This window comes from Orcinus orca, chromosome 2 (assembly GCF_937001465.1).
Source record: "Orcinus orca chromosome 2, mOrcOrc1.1, whole genome shotgun sequence".
In the NCBI taxonomy this organism is placed as follows: Eukaryota; Metazoa; Chordata; class Mammalia; order Artiodactyla; family Delphinidae; genus Orcinus; species Orcinus orca.
In genome coordinates, this window is record NC_064560.1 from 124,097,636 (window position 1) to 124,120,486 (window position 22,851).

A 22,851-nucleotide genomic window follows, 5' to 3' on the forward strand; every position below is an offset into this window, starting at 1 on the left:
TCTAGTAGAACGGCTCTGGGTTTCCGCTGATCCCGGGCAGGGGCTGTTTTCAAGAAGAAGCCCCACACACGCTCTCCCAGGGATGTTGCATGGCTGTGGTCACCAGTCTCCGCCCCGCCCCCCTCCGCCCCGCCCCCACCCCCCGCCTGTAGGCTGGCCACTCGCTTCTAGAATGAATTCCTTGGGAGCTTCTCCACGGGTCTTTTCTTTGTAGTCTGTCTTCCAAGAATTCTTGTGCTGCTTTGCCGTCAGAGAAGCCGTGCCTGGCCGGCGCTGACATTTCTTGCCCTCCTTCCCCACAGGCTGCACAAGGGGGTGGCCACAGGACCCTGCTGTACGGCCACGCGATTCTCCTGCGGCACTCCTTCAGCGGAATGGTAAGCATCTCTGGATCCGCTTTCACCATTCAAGGAGGAGGGGAAAGATGAGGAGGGAAGAAAGGGCAGGAAACCAGCAAGTGTCTAGATCAGGTTAAGTAATCAGCGGGAATCATTTGAAATGGAAGTAACTATAGCACATTACTGTCTTAGCGTTTCCTTCCTGGAACTTACCTCACTGAGCACTTATATATTTGTGTTTGTTTAACGTCTGACCACCTTCCTCCCCACTCCAGAGAAGGACCGTGTCTTGTTTTAAATTTATTTAACTAAACCTACCTGGACCGAGTGCAGTGCCTGGATATAGTAGATGCTCAGTAAATATCTGTTGAATGGATGATCAAATAAACCGTGGAATAACTGATGACTTGCACATATGACGTATACGAGCATAACCAGTGTAGGAGAAAAAGCAATCAAATGGATTTTTTGTGAAATTTCTCCTCTTTTACTAGCGAAAGGAAATAGGATGGTATCTGGTGCCTTCAGTCCTGGAAGAATTTGAAGGTATTATGTTAATCCAGAGGTGGGAGACAGACAATGAGCAAAGCAGTCACAGGAGGCAGGTCAGGCTTTGATCTATTCAGGGATCTAGAACCAGAATTAACTGAAATGGCGATTACTCACTATAACTTGAAAATTTTTTCAAGTTTTAAATAAATATAATTTGTTAAACACAGATACTGCAGTTCTTTTGCAGGGAGTGTTAAGAGGAATATCATGATCTCAATCAAGTATAATATGTACCAACTCTAATAACCTTTACCCCCAGTTCCTACATGTATCATTCGCCCTCGCTATCAGTATAAGGAAGATTTCTTTCTCTAGCCCTAGTGGAAAACTGTGACATGAATTCAAGACTTTATTTTCACACATTTTATACCTGCAGCAGCTGCAAAGTTTGTCTCAAAGCTTGAACTATCAAATTGGCAGCGAGAGCAGCAGCTGCCTCTTCAATGATTTATTTATTGCAGCATTTTTTTTTTTTTTTTCCTGAGCACTGGTAAGGAGTTGACCTTTTCAGCCTGAACATTCGTCTGTGATAATCCCTCGTGCCAAAGGAAAAATAACAAAAGTGACCAAATCGAAGGTTATCTGAGCAGGAGATGGGGACAGAGAGTGGGGAAACTTTTGCACCCTGACACTCTCTAGAATTGAGAGGTGATCATTCATCTTTAAGCATCTGGTCCTTATCCACAGGGTAAATAAAACCCTAATACCTCTCTTTTTCTACCTAAATAGAATAAACAAAAGCTCAAAAAGCACACTTCTGGCTTTGAAAACTCAGGCTAGCATTGTGCTAGAGAGAGGAAGGTTTACATTATTCATCCTTAGGTTGGTTGCCCCTCACTCCCAAGAAATACCACTCACGGTTAACATGAACTCTATCCTGGCCAGTTCCTTTTAGGAGCAGCATTGAGCATGCAGCCTGTGAAGATGACTGTATAATACAGTGATTCTCCATTTTCCTGTTGCAGTGAACTAGAAGTATAACTCAGCAAGTTTGTGCCAAGTGCATATCCACCTCCCAGTCTAATTCTAAGACCACCCACTGTGCCTGTCAATAAAAGGAGGCAGGGAACAGGCTGTGTACTTTTTTCCTTTATTAAGTTATTTTTTTAAATAATTTTTAACTTTTACATGCACATGTATTTTTATCATCAGAAAAAAAAAACATAGGCATTAATTGAGAAGTTCTAAAGCTCATAGAAAATTTGAAAAACAGAAAATAAATAGAAATGGGGGCATCGTTGCGGTCGCTCCCACTGTCCAAAGACAACTTGTTATCAATTTGGTGTAATTCCCTTTAGCCTGGGTGCTAGGCATTTAAGTTTTGCATACGTGGCAACTATATAAGTACACTATTTTGTGTATATTCCATATTGTTACACACTCTTGAAAAATAGGCTTCATGGTAACATAATATCCCATAAAATAAAGTACCAAAGTTTATCAACCTTTCCATTATTGTTGGCCATTTATGTTCTGTTTATATTGTTCCCAGTTTAAAAGTTTCTCAGAGTATCTTTGAACAAAAGCATATTTAATATTTCAACCTTTTTCTATTTCAAAACTTATTCCTCATAGTCCTATGAGTTAAATCACTGGGTCATCAGATAAGAACATCTTTGAGGTTTTAAATATTTTACAAAAATATGTCCCAGAAGCACTGTAGCAATGAACAAGATAAACAGGCCCTTTTCATAGTAGCTCAATGTTGAAATTGACAACTGGAAGCCAACTAGTGGTGAGATGCCAAGATTTGACAGAAGAGTATGACTTCACTAGCATCTACTCTTGTTCCACAGTATCTAACATGTTTGACTACATCAAGATCCCAGACAGATAAACTTGCCTTTGATGTAGGTCTACGGGAACATGCCACAGGTAAGTCAACATACCTAGGTCTGCTGCTCAGTGGGGTCTTGGGCTAAGGGCTTTTGAGAAGGGTACTGAATGCTACTCATTTGGGATTCCAAACCAAAGTGGTCAATATCAACCTGGTTTGATAAAACTTTGGAGAATTTAAAAAAAGAATGTGTAATGAAAACATAGGAACTAAGAATGAGGGCAAGCATAATGTTTTAACCACAGTCTGCCAGAGTCTCAAAGAAAAACAATTTTTAGGGTTAGGAACCAAAAGTAAGTAGAGAAGTTATTCCTGAAAGAAACCAATGGTAATGAATAATCGCTAAAAAACAAAGATAGCATAATAAGTGTTTACATAATGAAGTATAGTGTTGAGATCAGAAAAGTAGTTCTGGGACTTCCCTGGCAGTCCAGTTGGTAAGACCTCGACTTCCAGTGCAGGGGGTACAGTTCGATCCCTGGTTGGGGACCTAAGATCCCACGTGCCTCGTGGCCAAAAAACCAAAACATAAAACAGAAGCAATGTTGTAACAAATTCGATAAAGATTTTTAAAATGGTCCACATTAAAAAAAAAAATCTTTAAAAAGAGTAGTCCCATTTTATTCTGCAGTGAACCAGCTATTTTTAAAGCAGTGTTTCCCAAATGTTAGTCAATGACATCCACCATCGCGGTGTTTGCCATTCCTGTACATCACTTTTATTATTATTTATATTTTTCTTTACATTTACTTACTTTTGTACTTATAATTTTATAATAAGACTAAACTAAAATCATTGGTATAAGTAGAAAACTGGTATTGCTTGCCTTAAAAATAAATATAGAGAAAAGAAAACCATGTCACTAAATAATTGAAGAGGTGTTGGCAAATATTAGAAAAGCGTTCATGATATACGAGCTCCGAAGTGAAAACTTTCTGATAGAATCAGAAGGCTTAAAAGTAATAAAAGAAATTTCTCACTATATGATTCAATGTTGTTTAATTGCCCTCCACCGCCAGTGCTATACCTCATATACCATCATATAGTTTGGGGAACACTGGCTGTTTTTTTTTTTTTTAGTTCAGTCGAAAATAATGACAGTCAAGTGATGGATCCTAAGAAAGGTGGTGACCAGGAAGATGCAGGTTCTCTCTGGACACCAGAAATGAAGAACAGAGGGCGAAGATAATTGTCAACAAATATTTCTAGTTATAGTATCAAAGAAGGGGCTGACTTGCTGTGGATTATTCCAAAGACCAGTGGAGCAATGGATAGAAGTTGAAAAGAGGCCCATTTCGTCTCAAAGAAGGAAACCATTTTGTAATATCTGCAAGTATCCAGTAGAGGAACAGCTGGCCTCGGGAAGGAGGATGTTCCCTGTGGCTGGAAATATTCATGGGCAATCTATCTGCCAAGGGCATTACATACATAATTTCTGCTCTGTTTAGAGGTTGGGCTTATGGACCAATCGGGATTCTTGGTTGCAAACAGCAGAAACTAATTCCATTAACGCAAGCAGAATGAGAGTTTACTGGAAGGATATTGTGTAGACCTGCTCTGAAGCTGAGCCCCAGCCTTAGAAAATGGGCAGAAACAAAGGCAAGGGAAGAGCAGACAGCCTAGGTCACACTGCAGGAAGAGTCTCAAAGTCTCAGTCTTTAATATCATGACATTTTCCCCCAAATAGGAAGAGAGTTCCATTGTTGGGTAGTCAAACAAGGACAAAGTCCATATGGTCTTGCTGAAACTACGTCCGTTCATAAGGGGATGATCCAGATTGTCTGATTTTACAGATATCTAGAAAAAAAAAATCTAGGGTTTAACCCATGTGCATTTGCAGTTTCTGCATCGTGCACAGTCACATCCAGAACGCCTGACGAGAGCCCCTCCCTCTCCTCCTTTTTGTACAGAGCAGAAGAGTGAGCCTGCCTCTTTAGGGTTTTTTTTTTTTTCTTCCTGAAATCAGAGTATATTTGAATTTGATTTGAGGTTGCTTTGTTTTCAGCTGGAGTGTTATTCTTAAAATATAATTTCCTCTAAGGTGTTGTCAACCTTTGCTGAAAATTACAAAATGAGTGGAGTGCCACACATTCTGAGTGTAAGTTGACCTCTAAGTATAAACCAGCTGTCAGTCTTAGAGCACATAACTCTAAGAATGTGGAAAAGTCATATATGGTCATTCTATTTATACCAGTAAAATGACTTCAGACTTTTTGAGAATTGGGAAGAAATTTGAGAAATAACCACTTTCTAGTCGTGTGTTCAGGAAACCTTTTTTTTTTTTTAATTATTAGAGCCTCCAATAAAAATAGAGGGAAATAGCAGCAGAGAGTATTACTCTTTCTAGCACTTTTTTTTTCTAAATTCCTAAAATCAGACGTGGTGTGAATTCTGCTGACAGATTAAGGAAACACGTGCACCAACCCAAGTTCAAGGTAGCTGATCAGAAGCTGACTTTGGCAGAAAGACAGAGGGGAAGGTGTTGACCAGGTGTTCATGAAAGCCTAGAGCCTAAAATAATTTATTTACCTCCCTCACCCCCAACCCATTTCACGTTCTCCTTGAAGAAGACCAGCTTGCTGTTTGCTGGGGAGGAGGAGAGCGCTCGTGCAGCTCAGATACGGTTCAGTATGGCCTGGAGTGGGTCTTCTGTCTTCAGGAGGAGAGTCACTCAGGATCCAACAGAAAAGCCTTGTTTTTTACCCAGGTCATTCTGTGAATGCACTTTTGGCTCAGAAACCTCTTCTGGGTTGAAAACAAGTAGTTGAGTTGAATCTCTAGGAGAATGTGAGTAGAAGCATGGAAGCAGTTTCTCGAACACTTCTGGAAACGTTTCCCCCTGCACAGTGGGTAATAAATGATTTGACTGACCTAACAGAACTGGTGACCATTTTGCCCTTGATTTTGCTTATTGGGTTCTTTCTTTTCTCCTTTTAAAAGTTTTTTGTTGTTGTTTTGGTTTTAGACATAGCTTTAGAATTAGTTTAGAATTGGAAAAAAATGGAAAAAAAAATCCCCACTAAATGTACTATTAGGTATTTTAGGACCTTCACCTGGCCCGTACACATCCTACTGATTTGGGGATTGGCCCTGTCCCTGGGCTCTAGACCACTACGTTGCTCCCAGGAGAGGGCGAGAGAACAAGGATTCTCTTCTCCCGTGTGCCTCTCTAGGACCCCTTCATCCTGGTCCCTCTCAGTGGTCCAGAGCACATAATGGATATATACATGTCATTTCCCCCTTCAGATGTAGAGGCCAGCCTCTTCTGTTACGAAATTTTAAGTTTAATCAAAACGTAATCAAAATGATCATACTTATTTATCCAAAGTAAATCAAAGTAATACCCGTACATAGTTAAAAGAGAGACATCGTAGTCCTATGCTTACTGGAAACATCCATCTCCTGCCCCACCCCGTCCGCGTTCTGGATTCCTGCGTCTCTGGGGGCGTCCACTTTCAGCTCCTCTAGGATGTTCCTCACTTGTGTGCGAGTCATACAGTGTACTGCTATTTAGTTATTCTTTCCAATTAGGTATGATCCATTGATGTCCTAAATGAATAATAAAAATTTAGCTCTTAGTCTCCACTCTTCCCTGTCTTCTTTCCAGCCTCCCAATATATTTGCATCCATTTTTTATATAACTACCAAAGTCAATATTAACTACTTACATTGGCATAACTGTAACTTTTATTTGCAAGTGAGACTCATGATATACTATGGTCAGTTCACTTTACTGTATTGCTTTTGAGTTTTCCAGTACTCAGTAATTGCCTTGTTTGTTGCTTTACTTTCCGTGACCCAGTCATTCATTTCTAAACTGTCCCATAGAACAGAAACTCTCCCCTGATTACATTCAGTCACAAGAGCTGTTCTGTCAGTTTCATCTTCTTAGAAACATCCACTGTCATCCGGGAAATTCCCGTTTTCTCTCTCCAAGATCCTGTATTTCCTGGATCTCATGTTTTTCTCCTTTATTGGTTTATCACATCGTTTGGGGGGACTCCATTTCCAGTAGCTTTTACAGAAAAGATCCGTGGGAGAAAAATTGTTGTCTGAAAGTTTCTTAATTCCAGCTTTACAAGTAATTCATGAGAGTATTCTACATTGGAAATATTTTTTGCTCAGCATCCTGGAGGTTTTCTTCTAGCTTTTGGTCTGGCTGTGAGATGTCTACATTCTGATTCCTGATCTTTTGTGTGTGACCTGTTGATATTTTCTGAGAGCTACTTGGATCTTTTCTTTTGCCCTGATGTCTGCAGTTCTGCAGTGCTATGTCTTGTCCTGGATCCTTCTCGTTCTTAGTGTCACAGGAGTGGACCCTGGTGTGTGTGTCCATTCTCCACTGTGCTAGGGACTCTGCAGGCCTCTTCAATCTGAAAATGTTTGTCTTTCAGCCTTGGGAAAATTTTAATATTATCTCTTTGTTAACTTCCTCCCTTTGTTTTCTCTGTTCTTGCTTTTTGGAACTCCTCTAGACCGGTTTTCTAATTTTCTTTTCAGTCTTGTTTCTAATCTGTTTTTCTTCGTTCTTCATTTTGGGAGAATTTTTCAACTTTATCCTCTAACCTTCCTGTTTCTTTCTCTCTTTTTCAGGAACAAAGATTTTTCTTTTTCTTTGAAGCGATCCTTCATGGATACTCTCATAGCTGCTTCATGAATGTTACTTTTTCTTATCTCTCTGAGATGATTAATTCTAAGATTTGCTTAAAGTTATCTTTAGCTGTCTGTAATCTTCGTGTTTTCCCTTTACCCACTTTTTGGTTTGTTCTCGTCATTCATGTTAGAGACTTTCCTCACATGTCAGGTCATCCTTGGTCCCCACTGATGTTTAGATCAAGGCAGTAAAAAGCGACAGGAAGTCCTGACTGTGTGAGTGGCTTCCCATCTCTTAAGCCTCGCTTTGGGGTAATCTATCAGGGACCTAGGCATTGCACTGGAGATGCCCAAACAGGTATCTTTTATGTTGGGTAGTTTGGCTTCCCTAAAGAGTAATCTTCATTTGGGTTGGGGGAGGTTCAGCATCGCAGCTGGCATTCTGGAAGCTGAGGAATGGAGGTAAAGGAAGAGGAGCTGGGGTTTTACTAATCAGGGCAAAGAATTCTAATTATTCTGCATTTTCAGCAATACTCTTTACTTCCTTGTCTGACAGTGCCTGATCCGTGGAAGTCGTTCCATGGATTTAACTTCTATTCTTTTGTACAGTGGAGGGGGAAGAGTCACCTGGCATGCAGGATAAAGAAAGGGATGCAGAAGGTTAAATGTTTGCTTAAAACCTTCAGCCAGGGCTTCCCTGGTGGTGCAGTGGTTGAGGGTCCACCTGCTGATGCAGGGGACACGGGTTCGTGTCCCGGTCCGGGAGGATCCCACATGCCGCGGAGCGGCTGGGCCCGTGAGCCATGGCAGCTGAGCCTGCGCGTCGGGAGCCTGTGCTCCGCAACGGGAGAGGCCACAACAGTGAGAGGCCCACGTACCGAAAAAAAAAAACAAAAAACAAAAAAAAACAAAAAACCTTCAGCCAGTCCTCCTGTTTTCAACCCCATCTTCTATGGTTGCCTTCACAGGGAACTGTTACCTCCAATTCCAGAGAGTTTCTGGAGAATATGTAGCAGGAGTGGCCTTATTTCTTGAGATCAACTTGTCATCCATTTTCTTACCCAAAGACTGGACTTGTAGCTTTCTCTTGGCTAAAAGCATCTATCTACATTCCTTTTTCCAAAATGTCAATTTTTCTTCTTTGCTGTTAACTTCTCACCTGCTGTCTTAGTCCTCGTAGATTTAGGCCTTCTGAAAAACCTCTGATTTTTTTTTTTTTTTTTAGTGGAATTACTGATGATTTAGTAGAATTTCATGGGGAAGGGGTGGGGCAAAGATAAAAGTCTGTAAGTGGTCAGTAGACCAATGAAGTCATTTCTTAAAGATTTGTAGGTGCTTGTGAAAAAAAAGCATATTACCATATGTATTAAAAATACTCAAAGGCTTCTGTAGCTTCTGACCTCCAGTACTCTTTTCCAAATACTGTCTTTCTGTCTCTAGAGAAAATGAAAATGATAAACACACACAAGAGCAGATGTGGGGGTAACTGGAATGCTTATAGATAAATAGAAATTGGAGTGTGCGTGGGCACGTGCATGCGTGTTTCAGGGATTCTCATCAGGAGGAAGGAGAATGAGGGACAGAATGAGGGACAGAATTAGGGACACGGGCTTCCAAGAAGCAGTCACTAACTCAAGGAGCCTTTGTGTAGGAGAAGCCTGTTGGTGGACCATACATCCCGCTTCCAAGCAGAGGTCTGAGGGAGAAAAGGTTCGAATTGGTGACGACCTCATCCTTGTCAGCGTATCCTCTGAAAGATACCTTGTAAGTACCTCCTAACACAAGCATCTTTCATTTCCAGAGTAGTTTCTTTTAGGAATAGATGGCCAGGGAGAACAGAACCACATCAGACTGAGTAGGATAAGATACCTTTACACAGTATACTTGAGAGGTGATTAAATCCTCTCTCCGGCCAGTTTATCATGGGGCCTGGAATGTAACTGTTAGTTAGTTTTTTAGATTAAAGTACTGTTCCCGGCAAACTCTGCTTAAATGCCCCCAGGCTCTTCCTTAGAAAGCCAACTATTAACACATTAGTTACCATCACTCTCAGTTTATCACGTTGTTTAGCTCTTGTCCAATGAAGAACAAGCCAGAAAGTGTTGGATATAAAAACATAAACTTATGTTTGGAGGGAGAAAGAATTGTACATGTTTCAGTGTGTGGGATGTCACAGTGGTTAGAAGAGGCAGGTGAGATTTTGCACCTGGGCATGGTACTAGGCAAGCATCGTGGAAGTCAGGCCCTTAGGGGGTGGAGGTGGGGCAATACCTTGCAGATCAGAGAAATGTCAGAGATAAGTTTTTAAGCTTCTCAGCGCCAATCCTACCAGCACATTTTACTTTGCCTAGACCAAAGGCTGGAGTAATTTTTCCCACTTGTGAGTTCCCTTCTCCTACCAAGAATAGACATTTTATAACTTCCTGTTGAATCAGGGATCCAGCTGAGGGGATGGAGTCTTGTCTGCCACCTCTGTAGCTGAATACTTCCTCTTCCCTGAATAAAGTGTCCCACTTTGAAGCTGCTTCTAGATTGGGTGGAACAGTCTCCCACAGGCTGCGTAGAAAAAACCCGATGACAGTAAGGCTGTTTAATTCAATCCTTGAAATTCTAGGTGAGCTGCTTCTGTCAGGACTGGCCTGGTGATTTAAAGGATGTCTCGTTTCTGTTTCTGCTGCAGCATCTCTCAATATCAAATGGTAACATACAAGTGGACGCCTCCTTTATGCAAACACTCTGGAATGTACATCCTACGTGCTCGGGAAGTAGCATCGAAGAAGGTGTGCTTCTTTGTGTGCATTCAACCCTCAGCCTGCCCGTTTGTCTTGTGCTACGTATATTGACATTTTCTGCGACTTCACAGCTCCTGCCTGAATGTCCCGGTACACAGCGTGATTTTGGTTCACCTGAATTCCTTTCTCTGATGTTAGTGTGGATGATTTTCTGTCCTGATTTCTGATTACATGAGCACTCCTGACATGCTTTTTCAATCCTTTCGAGTTCCCTATTGTTTTGGCACTGTGTGTATTCAGGACCTTGGAGATGTACCTTCCCTCTCCCACCGACTTTTCATTTTTATTTATGGTTAGAAGTATACAGACCTTAGCAGGTTCAGTTTGAGAAGACATTATTTGCCAAGAAGGTGACTTTTTAAAATACTTCTCCCCAGTGCATCTCTCCATACAGGTGGGAGAAGGACTTTATAGTAAAAAGATATTTGGCCATTTGCTTTTACTTGTATTTATGGAAGGCCATTTAAAAACAACAAACGATGTTTTCTCCATATTTTCTTGTTCTCTTAGAAGTAAGATCATCAAAGTTTGTTCAGCATATCCTGTTTCTTGGAGCCAGGCAAAGACAATACACCTTTCAAGTTGTATAATAAATACACTGGCCTTACCTTGCGCATGGGTAATGTCACAGTTGAGCACAGTAATCAAATGTCAATGACGTGAGGGTTATCACATCACATTCTAGCCCTTTATAGCAAGATTAGGATTTTTAAAAATACTCAAATCACAGGCTTTAACCCTGTTTTAAAGCTTGAGCCTAGTAGTTTCAAACTTGGAATGCCTCTCTGTTTCATGATGTTGGAAAATAGAGGGAAAACTGAGAGTTGTCAAGGTGATACCCCAGTTTCAGGAGGCGTCATAGCTAAATTGAATAATCAGGAAACAACAAATTTGTAACTCTTCTGGCGACTGATGGAAGACCTTTCAAAAGCAGGACATGTTTTTAGCTCTCTTCTTTCATACCAGAATTCACCCACCGCTCTAGATCTATTGTCAATCATTCCCTTTCTATCAGGAGTCAAGGAACTGGGTTAAAAAATCTTCCCCAAGGAACTTTTGACTGAATCTTCTCCGTGTTGGTTTTTCTTCATTTCCGCTATAGGAATAAAATTATTGCCCAGTCCCAAAAGAGGGCTTGTGGAGATTAATTAATTGCATATCACTTCACAACAATACTTTTAGAAGTATTGAGTGCCCTTGTGATAGAGCCTGGGTAGCTGATCACTTGAGTCATCCGACTGCAAAACGCTCTCTCAGCATCCGCTGGTGAGAAACCCACTTCAGCCCTTGAGAGAGTGAGTGGTCTTTCTTATGACCCTTCTCTCCTGATTATTGCCCTGGTATGTTTCAACTAAGAAATGCTGTGGTGCCCGAGCATTTAGCAGTTTCCTCTGTGGAGTAGGATATTGATTGGAGGAGCCTGAGGACTGTAAATGGGGGGCTCCAAAGGGAGCATGGCCTCACCATCATGAGACGATGGAGAGTTTAATCGAGTAGCATGGACATATATACATTACCAAATGTAAAATAGCTAGCTAGTGGGAAGCAGCTGCATAGCACAGGGAGATCAGCTCGGTGCTTTGTGACCACCTGGAGGGGTGGGATAGGGAGGGTGGGAGGGAGACGCAAGAGGGAGGGCATAGGGATATATGTATACATATAGCTGGTTCACTTTGCTATACAGCAGAAACTAGCACAACGTTGTAAAGCAATATACTCCAATAAAAATGTTTTTAAAAAATGTGGTCATGGAAGGGGTTAATTTTCTAAACACATTGGCTGTTAACAATTCCCCTACAGTATATCATGAATTATTTTAATGCAAAAAAGTATGCAGCTGCAAATATTAGTACAGTAAGAGAGAGGAAAATGATAAAATGACTTCTAAATATTCGAGGGAAGTTTAAAAAGAACTTGCCTTGCCTGGATGAAGAAAAATGAACCAGGGAATATCAGACTGTCCCTGTATAAGATGCATTGATAACACCCTTTTCTACTGTGGCATAACTTTTCCTTCTTGCTGTTTTGCTCCAACACCCTAAATAGTTTGACAGCCCCTAAAGTGATCTAATTATGTGATTTTCTCAAAATCCTGATACAGACATTGAACATATTAAGTCCATTTGTCTCCTGAGAACTGTCTAGCTGGGAGAATTTTTTAATTCAAAGGGATAACGAATTTCATTTCTTCATGCAAGATAAAGCTCAGGCTGGGGCCCCTCTCCTACTACTGTGTTGTTTAAATGGAGGCTCACAGTGTATTTGAAGACTAACTGGTCATCGAGTCCTTGAAGTTCATTGTTTCCTGTCCATCTCTGAACTCCATGGCTATTGAGATTCCTTTCCTTATTCTGAAAGCTAAGGGCTCATTGATAGCTGCCTCTGTGCTTGTCCACTCAGAGACACTGGAATGTCATTCTGCCTTCTCCTTGGTGCTGTAGAAATAGTGTCCTGGTTTGATCTGTGTTTATTTAACGCGTTGGAAAAGTAGCTCCTCCTAAGAGAGCTCGGAATAACAGTTTGCTTCCCCCTTCCCGGCACCTTCTTTCTTTCTCATGGCTGCAGTTTGATTTGGAATTTGCCACAAAATATACACATCCAGATTGTAACAGTTTATCCAGGAACTTGGTGTTGGATGTATTTATATCCTAAACAACTGGAAAATCCTTATCCTCCTAAGAGTAGCAGCTTAAATTTCCTTTTGGCCTTGTGTGTGTGTGTATTTTTAAATGTTGCATTATTTTTATTGAGGCATAATTGATATACAACATTATATTAGTTACAGGTGACCTTTTGGCTTTTAATGATATGAATTGACACGTTGTTTTCACCCTCCCTTTTGGTATTGGACTTGCTCATCTCTGAAACCCTATTTAACTTTCAATGTTAGAATTGTTTTGACTTTCTTGTCTTTTCTACCTGAAACCTGAAGTCGTGGAATCTGTCATTTCCCAAACGCTTTTTCTCTTGGTGTTTTCCATAACTGACTCAGATATGCATGAATTTACCCTTTTTAAATACAGTGTTCTCATTATTCAACTTCCTGTAAGCTCATGGTAGGATATAATTCTCTTATAGGATACCTACTTGGTGGGCACGTAGTACGTCTTTTCCATGGTCACGATGAGTGTTTGACAATACCATCTACAGACCAGAATGATTCCCAGCACAGGTAAGCCAGTAGCTTCATCCTTCTCTTGTCTCCTGTCTCCGGTGACTCAGACTAAAGAGTTGGCTTTTGGATGTGGAGACAGATGAATTCTGTAAGTGTTAGTTAATTGACGAACTTCCCTCCAGTCATGGGTTGCAGTTATAAAACAGGAAAGGCAGTATGCTTGAGTGTGCTCACAGGAATAGCTATATGCACATGCTGCTTCTTAGGCAAGCAATTCTGTGGTGCTTTTCAATCCCTTTGTTTTCTGTGGTTGCTTCCAAATCTAAGGAGTTTCTGGTAGCATTAATTGTAGACTGAAGGACGCTTTTTTTTTTTTTTTTTTTCTTTTTTTTGCGGTACGCGGGCCTCTCGCTGTTGTGGCCTCTCCCGTTGCGGAGCACAGGCTCCGGACGCGCAGGCTCAGCGGCCAGGGCTCACGGGTCCAGCCACTCCGCAGCATGTGAGATCTTCCCCGACCGGGGCATGAACCCGTGTCCCCTGCATCGGCAGGCGGACTCTCAACCACTGCGCCACCAGGGAAGCCCTGAAGAACCCAATTTTGTGATGGAAATCAGGATGGTCATTCTAGTGAGTCTGTGCACTTCCATAAATTATTCACCAGGCTCTTCAAAGGCAGATTATCTCTATTACTCCCCCTTTTATGTGCTATGAAGGTGAAGTTCAGTGATTTCATTCTGCTTATCATCAAACAGGATTGGAGAAACCAAATGTCGATATCCAACCAGAGCTGGATTAGCAGGGGATGGTGCCGGGGCGGCATGTACTGCTGAGGATGATGCTTTCTTTGGATCTCTAGTTATCTACTCAAAGGATGCTTTTCCAAAATTCAAAATCAGGAGATGGAAGATATTAATCTAGGTCTTAAATTCACACTGAAGCATCCTTTAGTATTCTGTTTATATATAGAGGAACAGAGTATAAAAAGCTTGGCCTCTGTAACTATGGAACTCTGATATATTTTAAAAAATCAAATCTCAGATGTAAATTAGACTGAACTTAGGACTGCAACAAGTCTGATCTCCCAGATCGCTCGTAATACATTCTTTGGTTTTGCACGATGCCTACGGGAACCTCATTAACTGCATTTCTTTTACTTCATTAGAAACACATGATCACATTCACACATCTTAGAAATCATCTAAGTCAGGCTCCTGCCAAAGGTCACACACTGGATGATTTCAGATGGGAGCCTGAAACCCAGAGATGCTGAGTCTCCAGCCAGGGCTCCTTCCTTATTTTATGTTCCAAAGGACCCCCAGGAGCAATGTGCTTGAGTGTGTTACTGTGCATCTTAGAAACTACCCATTGGCAATGTATATCCTTTATTGTTCTGAACCTCTTTCTACTTGCTCTGTCCTCTGTGTATCCCTTCATGGGAACCAGATGTGACCCGGAATGGTGTCTAGCCTTCCTGGCACTGGTCCAGTGGCTGGCAGTTATCTCTGAGTAGAGAAGTTAGGCTGACCTGATTTCCCTTGGAATTAAGGATTCCCTACACTAGATAATGTCATGTGATCCTACTCAGTTGCGATTTTCTTTTCCTTTTTTACATTTTTAATTTATTTTTTAAAATATTTATTTATTTACTTTTGACTGTGTTGGGTCTTTGTTGCTGTGCACAGGCTTTCTCTAGTTGCAGCGAGCGGGGGCTACTCTGTTGCGGTGCTCAGACTTCTCATTATGGTGGCCTCTCTTGTTGTGGTGCGCGGGCTCTAGGTGCACGGGCTTCAGTAGTTGTGACACGCAGGCTCGGTAGGTGTGGCGCACGGGCTTAGTTGCCCCACGGCATATGGGATCTTCCCGGACCAGGGATCGAACCCATGTCCCCTGCATTGGCAGGTGGATTCTTAACCATCGCGCCACCAGGGAAGCCCTCCTTTTTTTTTAAACAGTGAAATTATGCAGTAGCCCACGTACTGTCTCTTTAATATCTTATCCTGCTGCAGTAAGGCAAAAGCTTGCAGGTGGATACAGAACTGAAGTTTTGTTAGTGAGTTTGGCAGAGTTGGCTCCATCTAAGATGGAACACGTCAAAACTCACTAGTTCTCTCTTCCCTTTCCTATTCTTTTGTTAAGGAAAGGAATTTGGAAACAATTAAAATAACATTTGCATGGCCCTTTACCCCTCCCACACACACACACACACACATGCACCTGTCATTAAATTTAGAACCAAATTAGAAGCATCTGGGCAGAAACAATGCTACTTGGAGAAGCTTGTCATTTGGTGGGCACTCCTATCGAGTGGTTCAACAAGATCCTGACCCAAAAGAAAGGCTGGACAAGTATTCGAAAGAAGGTGCTGGGGAGAGTGAAACAGATAGAGAGGAAGTCCCAGAATGGGCCCCCTGAGGAAGGCATGCATGCCATCATTGAGTTAAGAGCAAAACTGGCCTTCCTTTGGCTGAGGATTTCACGTGATCTAATTTGTATTTTGGGGAAAAAAAGAAATCGACAGATAAAAATAAAAAGGCTCTTCCTTTCCTTTGTAAGGAAAAATAAAAAGACTATTCCTATGAAGGAGTTGAGACTGGGGGGAGTCAGCAGTGGCTCCTTATACTGGAACTCGGATTTTTGTAGCAACTGGTCTCTCATTCAACACAGGATGCCTCGGCATTTTTTGCTGTCTAGGTGAGGTGAGGGATAAGCCTCATCATTGTCACGTGTCATCAGGTAAATCCTCAGAACTGGCCAGGATAGCCAGGAATACCGAAATTTGGGAGAGCACAAAGGAATAGGAAATCAAGAATACACAAAAAAGGTGCCCAGAGTCAGGAAGGCATGCAAGTGATTCCACTGTAATGGGGCTGACTTTCCGGAGGAAATCATTCCTTGTAAAGCCTGAGAGCAGCCAGGCTGGGTAGAGAGGCTGACCGTCCCAGGGTGCAAAGCCGAAAGAATAATCTAACATTCTGAGCTCTGATCCTTGCCTCTGCCTCAGGCTTGTCAAGCATCCTGGAATAAGTCACTTAACTTACTGAAACTAAGGCTAAGCTGTCAGCCGAGCTTTCAGAGCACCTCAGCTCCCCACCCACTCACCTCCTCTCCTCGGGTAATTGTTTGAGAGCGGGGGCAGGTTGTTTCAACCTCTGTAACCTTTCGAGATTCAATGGAGCAAACCACCCGCATTTCCTAGGTGGGAAGGACTAACCTTCTAGAATTCTTTAAATGTCAGAGGGAGAGAGTTCTCAAATCATGTGACCTAGGGTGATCTGCTCCACCGTTTCCACCTGAGAGACCGTTTTTGCTTTCATTGAGGATGGAGAAGCATCAGTGAAAATCTCAACAAATTTTCCTGCAGGGCTAGGTCAGTACAGCATCATTACTATTCTGGGCCTGGCACAGAGACACCTGGGGTGTTGGAGCTCTGCAGTAGCCTAGCATTTCTTTCTTAATATTTACTACATATTTCCTGATAGTACATACATTTGAAAAAGGTTTAGAATATCTTCTATAATCCCACCACCAAAAGGTAACCACTGTTAATGTAGTGTTTTATTGGATTTCTGTGCCAGGTAATGTAGCTTTTGATGCACATTTATAAACATCTATATTTAAACAAAATTTGGAAAAATCAACAATACATAGTATTTTGTACACCCATGAACATCTTTGTGCACATTCATTATTTTTTTAAAAAACCCCATTAAATGCTCACAACCATTCTGTGACTTAAGTACCCTTATTAGGCTCATTTTACAGGTGAGGAAATTGATGCACAGAGATTTGAAGGGACTTGACAAGGTCACACAGCTAATAGATTCAAATTCAGGTCTGCCTGACTCCCAAGCCCATATTTTTAACCAGCTCATAATTATAATACTTCTTGGGAGAAGGAAATAATCACCACATATTTCCTCTTCCCCTCTGTTGATTACCTGTTGTCTTAAAATTTAGATCAAGATTCTTCTGGAGTTTGAGTAATTCGATTGTGATATATACAAACCCTCTATAGTAGAGGTAGCATTTTAAATTAGTGAAATTAAATGCAATTAAATGATCAGTGTTGATCCAAGGTCACAAGATTCTCAAAGTATCTGGATTCAGTATACCTGGCAATCCAGGGACCACTATCATGAGACATACCTTTAAACTAAGATAGTTCATTTAATTCCTCATAATCTGTGATATAGATGGGTTGGTCCCAATTGTATGGATTAAAAATCAGACTTTGATAATCATCAGATAAACATCAAACACACCCATTTCATGGGACATGTTACAGAATGCCTGCCCCGTACTCCTCAAAACTAGCGAAGTCCTGAAAAACAAGGAAAGACTAAGAAACTCTAACAGACCAAAGGAAACAGGGAAAACATAACAACTAAATGCAATGCAACCTCCAGGATGGGATCCTGAAACAGGAAAAGAATTAATAGAAAAACTGATGAAGTCCAAATAAAGTCTTGAATTTAGTTAGTAATAATGTGCCAATGTTGGTTTCTTAGTTCTGACAACTGTACCATAGTAATGTAAGATGATAACCGTAGGGGAAACTGAGTGAGACTATACGGAAGCTCTCTGGACTATCTTTGCAACTTTTTTTTTTAACAAATCTAGAGTTATTCCAAAATAAACATTTTAGTTAAAAACACATTAAAAGATTATTGTTAATGCAGGAAAGGAGACAACAGCAACTGAGAATAGAGCTTTGTGCCCAGCTTCCTAGAACAATGGAAATGAATTCACACAGTACTACGTATATGTTTTACAAGTACAAATACATTTTCTAAAGATGTGAAACTGCATCAGCGAGCTGAACGAGAAAGAATTGGAGCGTTTGGTATCGCGTCTGATGATGTGACTGGGCTGTTTTGACTCCTGATGTGGAAATAGAGACAGTCCTTTTTCCATTGTACACCTGACGGTCCATGAGTGTCCATGATGAGTATGTGGCTAGCAGTTCCCTCCCCTTTAGCGCCCTTTTTCCCTTATAAGAGAGACTGGGAAGTAGTGCCTTCCTTTGGCTCTTGCTTCTCGTTTTGCTGACTCTGTGAGGGCTTCGAAATACAGCGGGTTCTGAGCAGCCTCTGCAGGGAGCTGTTCCCTGCCCGGTGCTGGTCAGCATTCGGCACAGAGGAGCTAATCTCCAACTCTGCTCACAGGAGGATATACTACGAAGCTGGGGGAGCTGGCACGAGAGCCAGATCTCTGTGGAGAGTGGAACCCCTTCGGATAAGGTAATGGAGTGTCAGGGGGGCATTCTTTTCAAGGATTTTCTTTTCCAGGACAGTCCATTGTCTTAAATGTTTCATTTGTTCCATATCACCTGGCAAACTCTCAGAAGTTCCTTGGCCAAGAGCTAAATTCTGAAATGTCTGTGACTTTGTTTTTTGTTTTTAAAGTGCACGCACACACGCGCACGCACGCACGCAGTCACGCACGCACACACACACACACGCACACACACGCACACACACGATTTCCAACACCTCCGTTTTGACTCTGAAGCCAGCAAGCTCTGCTGCCTTGAACCAAACCCCCGGCTCCTGCTGCCCTTGCAGTGGCTATGTTATAAAAGGCAAGCGCAGACATGTTCACCGAGAGCCATCAAAGCTGTTCGCCCATTTATTTTCTTAAGTAGATTCTCTGGAACCCAGGTTAAGTTTTCCTCCTCCCGGTAGCCTTGTTGGCTCCAGTGCAAAATTAGCTTTAAATGACAGAGGGCTGTAATCGCATGAGGTAGGGAAGACTAAAACATCACTGGAAGTGTAGCTGTGAAGGAAACTGTATTTATCAGAACTCGTCGGAAACAGTTGTACCTGGATGAAGGAATGGGAGGCTGAGACTTTGGATACAGGTACTTGAGTAAAAACATGGCATCTCTAAACATCAGACTACTGAAGGGGGGGTCCAGTTAAGCTCTGGACCTTTATTTTGCCTGGAGAGGTCACAAGTTAGGTTAGAGCTAAACTGCTCGAGGTGAGAGGAGGGTCAGTGTTGCCATTTTTGGTTTTCCCTCTCTGCCTCTCCCTCTAGCTCTCTGCTCAGTCTCTCCCTGAACACTTGTTCAAAGTAAAATCTCTCTAATCGGGGGGTGGCGGGGGGGACGCTATATGCCCCCCGGGGGGTCCTCAAGATAATCCACTGGAGATCAGGAGAAAACATTAGAACTTCTCTCACACATACACATGCAGGTACATTCACATTTTTTTACTGAGAAACTCTGGAGGTGGCTGGTTGAAAGAATCCTGGTTAGCTTGTGGTTGTTAGCTGGCTTGTGGTATTTATATTCTCTTTCAAGCCTGCTGAAATTCTTATAGTGTCATACTCTTTTTTTTTCAGGGTATTAGGGCTTGGTTCTTGTTTAATGGACTTTTTAAAAAATCAAAATAAGTATATATGTGTGTGTGTATATATATATATATATAGTTCCAGTTATGGTTCTTTGTTTATTTCCCCAGACTCTTAAATATGAACAATTTAAGCCTTTTATCAGTGTTATTTGGATTCTTTGGGGCTCCGAAGAATTAGCTCGAGAGGAAGGTCATTTTAAAAGCTGATACGTGTATTCCTGAAACATTTTGTTCTAACTGAAAGGATAAATTAGATACAGATTACTCGGTGCATAAGTCCTACCCTAACACTTAACATGACTTTTGTTGAATGCCAGCCTTTTGATGCAGGACCATGGAACTTTGTACCTCTTAATCCCCTTTACTCACTTCTCCCACCTCCCCAACCTGCCTTCTCTCACAACTGCCAGTCTACTCTCTGTATCTATGAAATTTATGTTGTTTTCTTTGTTTGCTCATTTGTTTTGTTTTTCAGATTCCACAGATGAGTGAAATCATATGGTATTTGTCTTACCCAGTCCGATTTATTTCACTTAGGATGATACTCTCGAGGTCCATCCATGTTGTTGCAAATGGCACAATTTCATCCTTTTTTATGGCTGACTAGTATTCCACTGTGTATGTGTATACGGCACATTTTCTTTATTGATGGACAGTTAGGTTACTTCCATATCTTGGCTATTGTAAATAATGCTGCAGTGAACATAGGGGTGTGTATCTCTTTTCAAATTAGTGGTGGTAGTAAAATGCTTGAATTAAGGTGGCACATTTGGAAATGCTTTACTTTCCCAGAAATAAGTTTCTCTAAAAAGGCAAGCTTCCCTTTTTTTTTTTTTTTTCTTTTTTTGTGGTTTTGGCATCAAGACACTTCAGTGGAGTGAAGGAGAAATTGGAAGCTTGGGACTTCCAGTTCCATTAAACCACTGACCTGCCCCCAGGGCCATGTTCCTTGTTGGTGATCTTAAGAGAGTTCATTAGAGAACACCATGCTGAGTTGTAGGCAGGCATGCCATCCTAGAGCAAGCCAGGAGTCAGGGGATGAACCCCAGAAGGCCTGTGTGAAAAAGCACAGGGTAAATATTGAAAAGGACTGATTTTTGTGTAAATGCAATTTCTTGTCTGTTTCATCTGCCCAGTTGGAGCGGCAGTAACATCAGATGGGGCCAGGCTTTCCGACTTCGGCATCTCACCACAGGCCACTACCTGGCCTTGACAGAGGACCAAGGCCTTATACTGCAAGATCGGGGAAAATCAGACACCAAGTCCACAGCCTTCTCTTTCCGAGCATCAAAGGTGAGGTGGACTTCGACCTCGTTCTCAAAGTGAAAGCTCTGAAACCTCCAGGTAAAACGGTGACTGAAAAATAAAGCAGGCTGGGACAAAACGGAATTGGAAATGAGACCTATGGTAAACACTTTGTTCTCTTATCTTTTGAATTGAGTTCATAGAGGAATGCTTACCTGGGTTGAAGGTTGAAGTCTTAGGAGGGAAAAACTTTAAAGGAAAGTAGAAAGCCCTAGAAAACAAAGATGTTCACAGGAAGGGACAGTGTCGCTCAGAGGCTAATGGAAAATACTGTTGTTGTTAAATATGTTCTGAATTGTTTTTAATACTTTTAAGTCATATGCTTCACTCCCCATAAAGCAGGGTAACACGGAGGCATAAGTTTCAGCGCTACATTTAGCTAAAGCAAGGAAGTGATTTCTTTCAGAAAGATGCAGAGAAGGTGTAATTCTGGACATGACATCGTCTTGCAGTTATTTATATTATACAGAGTTACTAGTTCCTTTTCCCAGGTCGTCTGTTCTCTCCAGATCTCTTAGCTCTGGCCTGTCCATCTCCAGCCTTCTGTAAGAGTGAATTCTGTGGTCACCATGTCAACCCCAAACATGTAGCTTTGCCACTTGGTGTGCGGAGAGACGAATATTTTTTGAAACCTCTATCTTTAACGGTCAGCCAGGTTTTGACTCTGCGTAACTCAGAGCTGGATCTAGTTGGATGGTCGGAATTGCACACGGAGCTAGCTTCTGACAGACAGTTCGGTGCTCTGTTACTTTATGATTGTTCTGGAAAGATTAGCCAAGCATGAGAAGGGCTCTGCCCAACATACGCATAGTTGTCAGGGAGCCTGCACCTCCTAAGAGGACAGCTCAGCATCTCCGTTGGGAACTTCATCTCTAGCTTCATTCTTCTTTGCTCTTTTCCAGAAATAGATCTTGATTTGTGTTCTCAACACGATTTCAGTAAAGGCTTATTGATGATTCCGTTCATGTAGGACTCGGTGTCAAGCTGACAGCTGCATTCCTGCGGGACATCTCTGCTTCATAATGAATCAGAGAGGCCGGTCTTTCAGCACTGTCTTCCTTGAAGCAAGGAGTCACACTCCTTTTTTCCCTCCTTTTGTGGTCCTGAAGTATTTTTAGGCAGAGAATCTCTGGCACAGAGATTTTTCTCCCCTAGTTGCCCTGTATCAGAGTTAGGCTTTTCCTACACCCATGGTTCAAACCTTAAGAAATGAGAGCTTCCTGCCATCAGTTCCATTCAAGCATCTCCTTCTGTCTGCTTCTCTTCCAATGGCACGTTAGCTCCTTGACTTCATTCTGGTTTTCGGAGCTCATCTCCTTCATGTTACCCTCGCTTTTGTTTTTTTTTAAGATTCTCAACACAAGAAGGATTTTAGATTCAAGTTTATGACCATGGAATAAAACATTCTGGCCTCCAGGAAGTGTGTTAGGACATTGCAACTGGCTAAAAGGAGCAGTGAAACAAAGCAACAGAAAAGTCCTCGAGACAACTTGGACATGAAGTGGGCGGGGAGAGCAGGTGTGGGAGGGTCGGGAGGGGTGGAAAGTAAGAAGTGACTCATCATAGCTGGTGACCATGTAAATACCTTTCTAAGATGCCAGCTTGGCTTGTCCCTTATTTGAGCGTTCTACCCCAGTCTCCTCAGCCCTGGGATGAACCCTGACACTGAGGTCTTTACCACTGCAGAAGGAGCCTTCTCTTGTGACAGCAGAAGAATCAGGTGGCCTTCCAGGCAGCTGGCGGGATCCTGCTCCAAGGGGACTCTTGCATTCCGTTCCTTTCTTGGCCTATCCTCGTGGAGTATGGCTCAGCCCTGTGTTGTGGCCTCTGCGGGAAGCCAAACAAGCTCAGAGTACCCCGGAGAGTCCTCATAACATTCCTTCTACTCGGCACCGCTGCCAGCCTGTGAGCACATTTTACCCTCCAAAAGCTCATTCCTCATCTCCGCAAGTCCCCCAGTTTC

At 42.1% G+C, this 22,851-nt stretch overlaps 1 protein-coding gene across 2 annotated transcripts in view; it reads left to right on the forward strand.

Annotated features, from left to right (window-relative positions):
- RYR3 (ryanodine receptor 3) overlaps positions 1-22,851 on the forward strand; it is a 555,614-nt gene that overhangs the window by 245,948 nt on the left and 286,815 nt on the right. For both annotated transcript variants that reach the window (XM_049705467.1, XM_049705468.1), the window contains exons 4-10: positions 303-377; positions 2,687-2,765; positions 8,972-9,084; positions 10,001-10,100; positions 13,191-13,284; positions 18,393-18,467; positions 20,720-20,876. In XM_049705467.1, the coding sequence (XP_049561424.1) occupies positions 303-377; positions 2,687-2,765; positions 8,972-9,084; positions 10,001-10,100; positions 13,191-13,284; positions 18,393-18,467; positions 20,720-20,876 (693 nt within the window). The remainder of the gene's footprint in view (positions 1-302; positions 378-2,686; positions 2,766-8,971; positions 9,085-10,000; positions 10,101-13,190; positions 13,285-18,392; positions 18,468-20,719; positions 20,877-22,851) is intronic.